Raw genomic sequence first — 13006 nt, forward strand, 5'->3', positions numbered from 1 at the left:
TTCTCTCCGGGTTCTCCGGCTTCTTCCCACACATTCCAAAAACATGTTGAGGTTAATTGGTGATTCTAAATTGTCCGTAGGTGTGAATGTGAGTGTGCTTGGTTGTCTGTCTCTAAGTGTAGCCCTGCCACAGACTGGCCAGGGTGTCCCCTGAATTCGTCCTTAGTCAGCTGGGATAGACTCCAGCCCCCCATGACCCTAGTGAGGATTAAGCGGTGTATAGATGATGGATGGATGGATGAAGAAACTGTCCCTTTAATCTTGTGAAAACATTCCCATTTTGGCTTTATAAAAAAAAAACGTTTTTTATCACACAGACACAATTTTCTCAGTAATCTATCTATGCTCATCTTGAAGCCTGCTTATTGGAATATCCCGGATATAGTCATAATTACATCCAGGGTTTGATAATTAACGGGCAGCACTATATAACGTAAGGATGGTTAAGGACACTAACTACAAGCCTTATCTAAATTTTAAATTAAAATCACCGGTCTCTCTTGTTGGTTCTTGTCAACTGAGACAGTCCAGCTTAGAAGTACCAAATGCATGGAGGACTTTCTAGCATCAGTCCCAGACAGATTTTTTTTCTAATTCTGATATGATAAATAATATATGTGCACTATTTCTGTTTTTGATGAAACATTTTCTCGGTTCCAAATTGTAAATGCAGGCTGTTCTTGTATAGATGTCAAAATAAGAAATAAATGTGGTAATAATTTAAAGGTTCATTTGAAGCACAGCTGTACTAATAAAATGCACTTTGGATCAGTATATTATGTGAGCAGACATGTGATTTCAACGTGTTACAACAGCGTGTGCTTGCACTGTGTCATCCCGAAGATAAGCTTATCAGACACGGTCCCGTCGGAAGTGCCAACAAGTCGCACCGGATCCGGTCGGAGTGAGACATCCTCACGAGACAACTATCTGTGCTGCGAGCTGTAAACAGCAGCAAGTTGAACAACGTCGTCTTAAACAGTGTGTTGTGGCCATTTATCGAGAGTAACGCAGCTCACCGTGAAGGGAAAATGGAAGAAGATATACTAACGACGCTGAAAATATTGATAATAGGAGAAAGCGGCGTTGGGAAGTCCAGGTAAGCTGAAGTTATCTCCAAAGAAAAATGATGTCGTGGCTCACTGCTAGCGTTAGCCGGCTAGCGTTAGCTTAGCAGCGAAGCAAGCAGTGGTGATGATAAAGACACTGCTGGGTTTTAAAATAGAAAGACGAGCCAGCGGTGGTTGTTGAATTCATTATTAGATAACAGGCTAAACTGTTTGGGTGAAGTAGAAAGCAGCTTGTGCTGTGCTAGTTGTCGAGCTAACCTTAGCTAGCTGTATGTGACATCATCTTTGTTCACGTATGACATAGCTGGTGGAAGATGTTGCAACCGAGATCAGTTTACTGCCACTGGACATTATGTAAGCCAGCAAATGTACGGACCATACGGAGATTAGCAACAACAGTCACTGTATTAGATGTCGATAATTTGATGGATAAGCAAAGAAGCTTTCACGCTTTCTAATTGTAGCTACTGAATTTGTCCCACCAGCTTCTCCATCATTATAAACACAAAATATGTGCTGTACACTGAGTAGATTAATTAAAGGGTCATGCTCAACTAAGCGTGCCCTCAAAAAAAAAAGTTTTCGATGGACTTTTACAGGCTGTAAATCATACATCATGTAGTAATCAGAGGTTTCTGTTAACAACACCAAATCAGGCTAATATTCCAATCAGAGTGTAGTGTTTTCACCAACATCAGTGTGTAAGTTTATAGTACGTGCCACTGCCAAAACAGAGCTCGGTCCGCATAGCTGTGGCCCAGACTGCATGAAAGAATCCTGATAGCCAGCCTGAGCCATCAACCATCACATTGCAAACTATGGTATCGAGTACAGCGTGCCTCTCAGTGCCATGGCACGGTACATAGATAATGAGCAGCCCCGAGCTTTGTTGTAAGCCCTTCGACAAGCGAACCGTCGTCTGGCCAACAAAATCATCTTTCATTGAAGGCTGATGATGAGGCCTGAAGTTCTCGAAGCAACTGAAGGCTTTTTGTATAGTAATTACACGACTGTGATCTTCAGTGTGATCAACAAGGGATTTAATGTCAAAGTTTTGTCTCACAATGTTGTAAACTATCTTAAGAAATGTTTGCTCAAATCAATACTCTTACACTCGAGATAGATAGTAGTAATGCCTCAAGCACTGGTGGCGATTATTACTCTTGTATCAGTTGTTTCTTCCTCTACTGCAATTGTCTAATGATAATTTATTCAGCTGGGGTGTGTGACATTTTTTTAAATTATTGTTTTTTTTGCAGTAATGCTGGTACTTTGGTGTCAGCTCTGTGTTGAGTCCCTGAGCACAGTGAAGAGACTGAATATAAGTTGACATCGCAGCACAAACCTATATTTGCTTATATTTCCAGAAAACAGAAAAATATGTGGCCGGCTGTACTGTATATTGCAAATGCATTCAGGCCAAGGTTTCCACAAAGCAATTTTCTGTTATTATTAAATAGGCTTTTGCTTATAACAATAAACAAATGCTGACTGTGATTAGTTTAAAATGTCATCATTTGAATTATCCTGAGCCAGCTTTGGTATCATCAAGTAGGTACAATGACTGGATTATTTCAGAATTGCATGCAGATATTCAGTTTGTTTCCCTGCAATCTGTGAAGGCCTTCAGATCATCAGGAAGATGTCTGCCTGGCGGGGAATACACACGTTTCATTTTACCTGAACGTATGACCTATACAGAATACTTTTTTTTAAAAACTTTGCTTTCTCTAAGCGTAGCTCATCCACTGCATGTATCTCAAACAATAAACAGTCACTGCTCCAGCACCGCTCCTGGTGACCCGTGAGGAAAAATACGGGAGTTATGCGTAGGTCAAGGGAAAGCAGTGAGCTTATCCCTACTGTCAGTGGCGTAATTAGGGCCATTGCACTTGATTAGTCATAGTTAAGAAACATACCCTGCCCTCCTGACAGCAATCTAGCGGTGATATCATCTGGAGCTTGTATGTGTAATGCAAGCAAAGGACAAAGTGATCAAGACAGAGATACAGAATTATACACGGCTGCTGCTGCTGCTGCTGCTGCTGCTGCTGCTGCTAGACAGGTTATGTGAGCCAGGCAATGGGAAACCTGACCTCAGACCAAAGGCTTGCTCACACTTTGTGGACTAGAATTACTGAAAAAAGCCACTCAGTTGTCTATGGAAACGATCCATGAGACCTAATTTTCTTATTTCCTTTTTCCTGTCAACAGCCTCCTCTTAAGATTCACAGATGACACATTTGACCCAGAACAATCCGCAACAATAGGTGAGTAAAGCACATGAGCTGAGTTTGTGAAATAGTAAAGTTTGGCTTTGCAAATCAAGAAGTGGTGACAGCTACATGGTCATTAGTAGAGTCAAAATGAGCCCCAAACTTTAATAGTAGTAAACAGTTATGTGGGAAGTTTAGTAACAAGGAGGATCGTGAAGTTGAGGAGTTACAAGGTGCAACCAAGATGTACAGAGTCTGTGCCTGTAAAAAGCAAACACATACCTGTCGTCCTTCTGTGGAGTCACACACTGTTCCCAGCGTTCCTGCTTCAGTTTTAATGCTCTCAAGAAGTTCTGTCGTGACCACGTACAGGTTATGACTCAAACTTTTACAAAGAGCAAACTTCAGAATCTTTGTCAAAAACCCAGCCTTTGTGTGAAGGCTCATTACTGGAAACAAGATTTGGGTCTACAGCTATGACCCAGAGACCTAACAGCAGCCTTCACAGTGGAAGAGCCCACAATCTCCAAGACTAAGGAAGGAGCATCAGGTGAACAACACGACCAAGAACATACTGGTCTTTTTGTTTGACGTTCTCTGATCCGTGTGTAGTGAATGCGTCCCCCAGGATCAGGCTGTCACTGCTGACTTGTACTGTGACATCCTGAGACATCTTAGGGAGAACATTTGGTGCTAAAACCCAAACTGTGACACATGCCATCATGCCAGTGCACACCGGCTGGCAGCCTGTTGAGAACACACAAGTTTGCTGACCGACCCACTCTAATTGCCAGATTTGCGCTCTGCGATTTCTTCCACTTTCCCAAAATGAAATGCAAGTTGAAGGGTCACTGTTTTAAAACGTGTGGGAGAGATCCATGGTATGTCAAAGATGGTGCTTTATGCGCTGACAGAGCGAGGCTTTTAACTAGAGTGCTGTGAGCAGTGTATGGCTGCACAGGGAGGCTACTTCGAAGTGGATAGGGACCAAATTTAAATCAAGTTTTGCTGTTTGGAGATGCCATCTTAGATCTTCTTGATCCCACCTCATATGAGCAACTCATTTACTCATGAAAGGCACTTGGTGGTGTAGTAGGAATCTTACTAGCTTATATTGAACATGTTAGCTCATTGCTTACTAATGATGTCCAGATGTGCAGGAATCGACATGGCAAGGATCATTTTAAGTGCAAGTGCACCTTAAACTAAATGCATATGGATATAGAGAATGTTACGTGGCTGCTTTGCTCCATGCACCTGCAATGTCTAATGTGATCCAATAGACCATTTCAGCCATAAAATCTATCTTCACATAGAGTCTAATGTTTAGTTTGAACTAAGAATGCCAGAGAGATATTAATTTAACTACAGTAGTGACTCGATAATCCGACACTAAATGTAAAACCTTCTTTTATGTCGGATAGCAAGTCAGACAGAGGTCGAGGTACAAGGAGGGCTTGATGCTTGAAGGCTCATTTGTTGTTAATTATTGTTCATAGTTGTTATAATAACTAGCAGGGCTGGTCCCAATAGCACCTTTTGGTCTCTGGACATTCAGGCCCAATTAATGATGAACATCCGAATATTCAGCGCGGTCAGGGGGGACACTTCCACCCTGGGGGAGCGCTCCAACGGGGTGGAAGTGGCCGGAACGCACAGGCAGTACTTGGCTGCTGATGCTGGTTTAGCTAGCGGTCACAGTTCTGTTTCCAGTGACGTCGTTTTGTCCTCTTCTGCGCATGCGGGACACTTTTGGGTCGTATCAAGTTCACACAGCAGATCACATACAAGTCGCGTTTAATTGGAAATGTGAACGAACTTACAACAAAATTGGATTTCACAAAAAAATCCGAATTGAGCATTAAGTCCTGCAGTCTGAACGTAGCCAATCTGTGGGATTGATCAGTCAGATAATTCGCCGTTATCCTTATTTGTGACATAAAACGTCGTGTCGGAGTCGGAATCCAAGGCTGTCGGTATGTTAAGGCTGTTTTTTATGGGTTCCGTTCGTTTTTCCTAAAAACCTGTCGGATAGCAAAGTTTTGGATTGTTAAGGGTCGAATTATCGAGTCACGACTGTATATATTTATTATTGAGGTTGTATGGGTTTCTAAATGTTGCCCACAAACGAGAAAGAATTATAAACTGCCACTGTAGACAGAAGTAGCTACCGCATTCACTCTGCTTCCTAGTCTGTCATTTGCAGGCCCTTCTGAGGCTGCTGCTGGCAAATACTGGTCCTGAACAACAAATTTACAAAATGACACAACTTTTGTTATCTTGTCCAGGCCAGTCACTCGGCGGGCTTCATGGGTTTATTACACTCCCAGTATTTACAGCAAATTATTTCCAACAGAAATTAAAAGTCAAACATTTTTATAGTGGAATCAAAGTCAAGCCGAGGTCAGTGTGGCCTGTTAGGAAGTTCTGCTAACAGAAGGTATGAACTCTTGGCGAGCTAAAAGGAACAGTCACCACGATACCACACAGCGTCACAGCCACAGAGCTCTTTGATTGATTTGGAGGAGTGTGAAAAAAACCTCTGCAGCAGACCACACTATCCATCTTATCTTGTGAACTTGGTGGCACATTGTTTTACAAGTAAAGGTTTCTCCAAACGCTGGTGGATCTGCAAATGATATTGGCTTATTGTAATCATTTGACACATCAAGGACGCACCTGCTGTATTTTCAGGTGTTCATGAAAGCGTTCAGCAACTCAAGATTTATAATATTGTTACAGAATTTAGATGTAGAATATTTTTTTCTTACCGTAACTTATGTGACTTTATGAAGCACTTATAGCTCACAATGCAGCCTTTGTTAAATCAACCGACGCGGAGAGGTTACAACAGTGAAAACACTTTGTTTTGTCAAGGTCAGGGCAAGGACTGCTACTGTTTTACTTGGCCAACGGGGATTCTTTGCCGAACAGATGTCTTTATTGGATTCACTTCTACCTCTTTGACTCAAGTCTGTTCAGATTCAGTTTTAATCTGGTATCACTCTTTCTCAAGATATTTTCATCCTCATCACCTGAAGCAGTTCATCTGAGGTTGGATTATTTTCATGACAAAAGCTGCCCTATTAGCCTAAAGGTATTAAATAGCCAACAATTAGTCACTGCGCCGTCTTTTGCAAAGGTGATCAGCACACAGATGAGCAGGTTAGCTGTCATGGTGCTTCGATAACTTCAGCACCTAGTTACCTTATGGTTGCATCATCGCAAAAAGGGAAAGAAAAACGACATAGGGGTAACACTGACAAATCATTTGTCCTGCTAACCGCAACTCTAAGCAGTTGGATTTCGTAGAATGTGTTGTAATGCCCCAGTGTATTTATATCATACAATGAAGGGCTGTTTACGGGTCTGCCTCAAACGAGTTGGCCTGCAGAGTTCAGCCCAACCTTGACTTCGAGCATTAGTATCATCTTGTTTTGTTGTGATATTACAAACAGATGCTTTACTGTATGTTCCCTGGGAAAGGCCTGTCTGAATTCGTAGTGAATTAGAGGAGAGTCGGGCTCCAGGTTTCAGCAAAATGTTTAGCGTACACTCGTTTCCACATGCATCTGGAAGCAGTATCTGTGAAACCCTGCTGGACTCGAGGAAGTTCTAGTTGTTGTGATTGACTGTGTGAACAGACTGTATATTGGTGTGTGTGGGGTACACATACTGTATGTCATATATCCTCAGCCTGTCTGCATGTCCCCTTTCTCCTCCTCTGTCTCTCTTCTGTTTTGGCTCTGAACTTAACCCTCCTCCCCAGTCCCAGATGTAAAAACAAGGCCATCACAAGTGTACATTTCCCTGGTAAATCTGTCAGTGGATGCAAAAAGTCAGGCCAATATGTCATCCAGACACTGCACGCTCTGCACACCGAGACACTGCACAAAGGCAATAGAGGAGATTTACTTGTCGAGGCTAAGGGGGACAACATTGTTATTTTCATGTAAATGTCTGTTCTTTTGGGACCTGGCAGGGATCTTTAGGGGTGAATCATTGCTCTCTGAGCCATTTCACAGGTGGTGGTGGGTTTAGATTTTTTAACACAGACCTGTATTGGTTTCAGTTTAGGACATTAGACCACACTGTCCCTTTTGTGGTGGATATGAATGCACAGTCACACCATAATTTAACTACAGGACATTGGATGGGCATAATGCCAGTCTGAGTAGCCTGGGTTACCAGAAGTTCAGAGACATTGTGTGGTATGTATGTTTTGACAATTCATCATCAATAATTACAGTCTGTCGCCATGATATAATATTCTTGGCAATATTCTTGGCCAAACCTGTAAGAGTCATCATCCTGGGACTGAAGAAGGATGAGGTAATCATGTCAGTGTGAGTGACTGACTGGCTTTTCATTGTCTAGGTGTTGACTTCAAAGTGAAGACCATTTCTGTGGATGGCAACAAGGCAAAGCTGGCAATATGGGTGAGTTACATAACCAGTTATCATTCCAGTACTTGAGTAGAACTCATTTAAACAAACATGCAGCTCTTGTCTGTCAGTCAGAGCACTCATTGACCATCAAACACCTCTGCGACTCAAGTCCGACTATTCTCTCAAGTCCCCAGAAGATGGCGCTTATGCAACACCATTTCTGCCCTTATGAGCCTTGAGGGACAACAGAGGAGTCTGTCCGTGTTGTTCATGTCCATGTGCCCTGGTTTTCCTTCTGTTTCAGCCTCCAGTTTGTCTTGTGTGTCCAGCAGTGCTGAGCTGTGTGTGTTTTGCAGGACACTGCAGGACAGGAGCGCTTCCGAACCCTGACGCCGAGTTACTACCGTGGTGCCCAGGGAGTCATCCTGGGTAAGCAAAACTATTGACACCATCATTGCTCAAGCACCTGTGTGTGTGTGTGTGTGTGTGTGTGTGTGTGAGTGTGTGTGTGCCCTCTTAACTTTACAGTCAGGCCCCTGTTGTAAAGAGAGTGATGGTTTTTCATCCTGTGACCCACACATATGCACACACTCTCTGGAAGTTAGTTTATACCCTTAAGTCTGACTCCTCATATGGGCATGCATGTACAGCATGTGTACGTACACACACACACACACACACACACACACACACACACACACACACACGTACAGAGGAAGTAAGTTAAACCTCTAAAACAGACTTCCTCTGCAGTCCATGGTTTTTGACCACACTAATGATATATAGAAACAGAAGGCGCCTTGCTGTATCAGTGGGATCATTAACTTCAGTCCGATTTTTTTTTTTTTATCAACTTTTTGGGTTTAATTAATATTGTTATTTTGTTAATTATTTTATCTTAGTTTGTTGTATTTTTAGTTTTTATCACAAGTTTGTTTTTTGTTTTTTTTACAGTCAGTGGTCTGTGCTTTTCATTAATAAAGTGATCAAATGTGTTGAGAAATTCAAGTCTTCTTCACTCTTTGCTGCTTGACTTCATTAGTTTTGAAGACACTTGTGTGTTCTGCTAGATCCTGTGTGAAAGATTTTTTTAATGCAAGACATGTCATGATTATGCTGATAAATATTTTCCCATTGTGGCAAATAATACAACTGTGTCATGGATTCAGAAAATGGGGAAAATCCAGAAATGGTGCCCATCTCCCATTCTTTGGACCTACAGTACAGTTAAGAAGCTTGTAAATATACAATAAGGGGACATATTTGCCTCAGTGAGATAGATCAGGTATCGACTTGGCCAATTATGAATCCCACATGCAACGTTTTTCCATCTGTAGGTGTTGTTTTTTTAATTTATTCTCTGTAAAATCTATAAATATTAAAAATGTGGCACCTTAGCTCTGATGCAGTCATCTCCATGTGTCTGCAGTCACCACTGTGTGGTCTCCAGTAATATCCCGGCCACAGCAGGATCTGACTGGTCACACATCCCAAGTAATAGTCTATCAACACTGAAAGATAAATAATCAAAAGCTCCTTTTTTTATTTTTTATTTTTGTTAGTCTTTATTTGAGTCTAAATTTTGACTCACACATTTCAGTTTTCCCTGCAAATGTATATCCAAATACCAGATAATCTCTTCTTGATTACTGATAATCAGCACTGGCCTAAAGAAAACGTACTGGTCGACACCTGATTCTGAGCATGTTTTCTTCATTTGGTTTTCCACAGTGTATGATGTCACACGACGAGAGACTTTTACCAAGCTTGACAACTGGCTCAACGAGCTGGAGACGTACTGTACAAGGAATGACCTCGTAAAAATGCTTGTGGGAAATAAAATTGATAAGGTGAGCGGGTTTACAGTTGTGTACAAAATGTTTGTCTTCATGCTACCAAGGCGGTTTTTAAATTTTAAATTCAGCTTCAGTACATTTTGCCTTGGTTGTTAAATAGCCTTTATCCCCCCCCCCAAAAAAGTGCTTGTCTTTATCTGTAGGAGCGTAAAAAAATGGATTCTAGAGTAACTATCACGCAGAATGGGCTTATAAATTGCCAAAAAATAAATGTTTTTGAAAGTCAGCTTACACCTCATTGACAAATTACTGAACTAAACAACAGTGGCACTTTCATATTTTTGGCAGCTGGCTCTTCAGCAGGATACCAGAATAAGTCAGTGGGGATAAAAATGCCCACTAAGTAGAGTATCATGAATTTATTGTGTCCTGTTCTTTGTCTGTGAAAATCACTTTTCCCTCTCTGCCCTTTGACGACCACAGTAGCTGACAGCTCCGCCCGGCAGACCTCAAATAAGCCATTACCTCTCTTTTGTTTTAGGAAAACCACGAGCTAGACAGGGCCGAAGGGCTGAAGTTTGCAAGAAAACATTCCATGCTTTTTATAGGTAAGTCAGGAGGATTCCCTATTTCTACTAGGACCTGCTGGGCACATGAGTTACAGCAGACTGTTACACAGAGGAAACAGCTTTTGAAATAACTATCATACTTGCTGAGGAATGCCTGCATAGATCTATTTATAAAACAGGCTTCGTATATCATCTTCAGTGGGCTCTTCTTCTTTTTTTTCCCCCACTATTTTTATTATCTTTGAAATTTGTCAGTAAAGGAGCATTGAAAAGAATCAACTTGCACTTCAAATTAAACCCCAAGTTTTAATCTTCAGTCAGTGTTGAAAAATGATATTTCAAAAATGGTTGTTGGAATGAAAACATTTCATGCTTATCTCACCACATTTCCCTCGTCTGTTCCCTCTCTATTAATTCCGATATGGTTTTCTAGATAAGATTTATTTCTTCTCCTGCGGTTATTACGATTGAGATGTTTCTGGAAGTTGTCAGGTTGTGCAGCGGGTGTTGACTAGATCCCCTAATAACCGCCTAAGGTCCACTATTAGTGTCTGGACTTGACAGTTATTGTTGAGACATTTTCCACCAGTCGCCGCTCCCGTATGGTGGCCCAGCAGATGATGACATCAAGACGCAGACATGAACAGTTTTTGTATCTGCATTTCATCTTGTTGTCTCCACCCTTTCGGTCCTCCTTCTCCACCCATCTCACCACTCTGCTCCCTTTCATCTTCTTCTTGATTTTCTCAATTCTTGTTTTTCCTCACTCTGTCCCTGTCACTTCACTCTTCTCTCTTCCTTCATTTCTCCCTCTACGCTCTGTTCTCTCAGAGGCGAGTGCAAAGACGAGGGACGGAGTTCAGTGTGCGTTTGAGGAGCTGGTGGAGAAGATCATCCAGACTCCGGGCCTGTGGCAGAGCGAGAACCACGGCCGAGCCGTCCAGCTCACCGACGAAGACGCGGGAGGTGGAAGCTGCGGTGGCTACTGCTCCCTGGTCTAAACAACACACACATCCACATTCACACACACATGCTCAGACACACACATGAATACATGCCCTCAAACACAAGCATACACACACACACACACGCACACACACTCTTGAAAGAACAGCCCCCTCCCACTGTGTGCTGTCCTGAGCTGAGCTCCCTCCTCAGACATGAAGGCAGTGGAGGTCCGACTGTCTCCCCTCCGCTGAGCTCAAAGGGTGGACCGTCCCCACACTCTGTGTTCACACAGACACTACTTTTGCACACTTTCTAATAACAATGCTGCGCTAAAATGCAAATACAGCTCAGCCTTCCTCTTAATGGAATTTGAGTGAGTGTTTTTTTCTTCTGTTGTTGTTCTGAGTTACAGTTTTGTGCAGTTTCAGAACCCTGGTCAAAATATTAACCATTCCCACTTGATGCTCTTTTGATTTGGTTGTAGCATTGCATTCAGATTTGTCCAAAAGGATAAGCCAAAGTTAGTCAGACATGTGGCTAAATCTCTGAAGTATGATAATGAGAATGGAAAAGTTTGTATTTGACCAAGGTTCCTTTGTGTCTCCAGCATGCTTTTTGTCCTCGGAGCACTTTGCCTTAGCAAGCACATCTGTATCAATGCAGGGCCGACTTCTCTCCCTCTGCTCTGTCCTGTGCTTCGTCCCGTCCCCCCAAGCACAGGCTCTAAGAATATTATGCTGCTTATGGAGAAGCTTATCAAGCCAAGCCGTCTCATATTCCATCTCACCACTCTCAGTCAAAGGCTCAGATCATGTGTCTGTTGTCTACACAACTGTCTGATTTCTTTCCAAGTGTTTGGAACATTTTTTTTCTTTTTCTTTTATTGACTTTGACTTCAAACCTTTGCTGTGTTTTGAAGAGTGCATAAATCAAAGAGACTGGCACCAGCAAGCTTTCCACTGGGTGCTGAAGAAGAGGGAACCTCTTAAAATTGCACGCCTTTTTTGTAACAAGTTGCTTTAATGGAGTGCGACCTACTGGCACTCGTTCACTCAGACAGATAATATCAGTAATATCACTAGCACTGCTACAGTCCTTCATATAGATCCCTTTGACTGGACAGAGACAAAGGAAAAGTGTTCAATATTAAACAGGGCAGTGAGTCATAAGGGTGTTTCCACTGAATTTGGAAAATCAAAGAAAAAGCTATGTGCTGCACATTGCTAATGGATTTTACAGTGCTCCCATCTCTGTGTTAGTATCTGAGAAACAGTTATAAATGTACTGTACCCCTGACCTCTGACCATGTTTGTAGTATCCGAGTGCTGGTGTGTGTTCCGGGAAACGTAGTTCTGAGAGTCTGAACTCTTTACAGGGATGGTGAAAGTGACATGGATTCAAGCATGTCTCCTCACATGTAGACTTTTTAAGGAAAAAAAAAATCTCTTTTTAATTGCATGGGAAATCTGCGTGCCATTCTTGTGTGTTTGTCTGTCCAGTGAATGACCATCAGAGGCTATTTACTATAAACACTTTAACTTATATTTAGCTAGAAAATAAAGCATTGCATACAAGCTTGCCATTTGAATTTAATGTAAAACAATACTGACGTAGGCTTTTACTTATTAAACTGGTATAGCTGTCCTTTTTTTTTGTGTTCAGAAATATGTTGAAACGAGTAAAACTTGTAAATTGTGTTTATTTTAGGAATTTGTTGGGATAATTCCTGTATGAATTGTAAAGCTGAATGTAAACATATTTCATTACAAAGCCGCCCAATGTATTAAACTAAATAAAATTCTTTTTTAAGTGAACAGAGGTGGTCCTGCTTGTGCTCACTTCACAGCTGCTGACGTGTTAGCTTGAAGCGCCACGTATGATGATGAAAATAATGAAGAATAAGCCTTTTTTTTTTTTTTTTTTACAATTGCATCGATGTCCAAGTCTTCAACGGGGATGACCAATAACTCTGCTGTCATCGTTGCCATGTTAGAAATGTCACTGTTAGGCGATGGGTTT

The 13006-nt window shown here is 41.8% G+C and overlaps 1 protein-coding gene across 1 annotated transcript; it reads left to right on the forward strand.

Moving 5' to 3' along the window:
- The first annotated feature begins 893 nt into the window (after positions 1 to 893).
- LOC103375538 (ras-related protein Rab-18) lies at positions 894 to 12801 on the forward strand. The gene is made up of 7 exons (XM_008305843.1): positions 894 to 1099; positions 3285 to 3340; positions 7664 to 7725; positions 8031 to 8103; positions 9406 to 9524; positions 10012 to 10078; positions 10871 to 12801. Exons 1-7 carry the CDS (start codon positions 1032 to 1034, stop codon positions 11038 to 11040), a joined length of 615 nt encoding a protein of 204 aa, XP_008304065.1. The 5' UTR covers positions 894 to 1031; the 3' UTR covers positions 11041 to 12801.
- Positions 12802 to 13006: the final 205 nt, after the last annotated feature.

The sequence above is a fragment of the Stegastes partitus genome, unplaced genomic scaffold, assembly GCF_000690725.1.
Source record: "Stegastes partitus isolate 25-593 unplaced genomic scaffold, Stegastes_partitus-1.0.2 Scaffold2656, whole genome shotgun sequence".
In the NCBI taxonomy this organism is placed as follows: Eukaryota; Metazoa; Chordata; class Actinopteri; family Pomacentridae; genus Stegastes; species Stegastes partitus.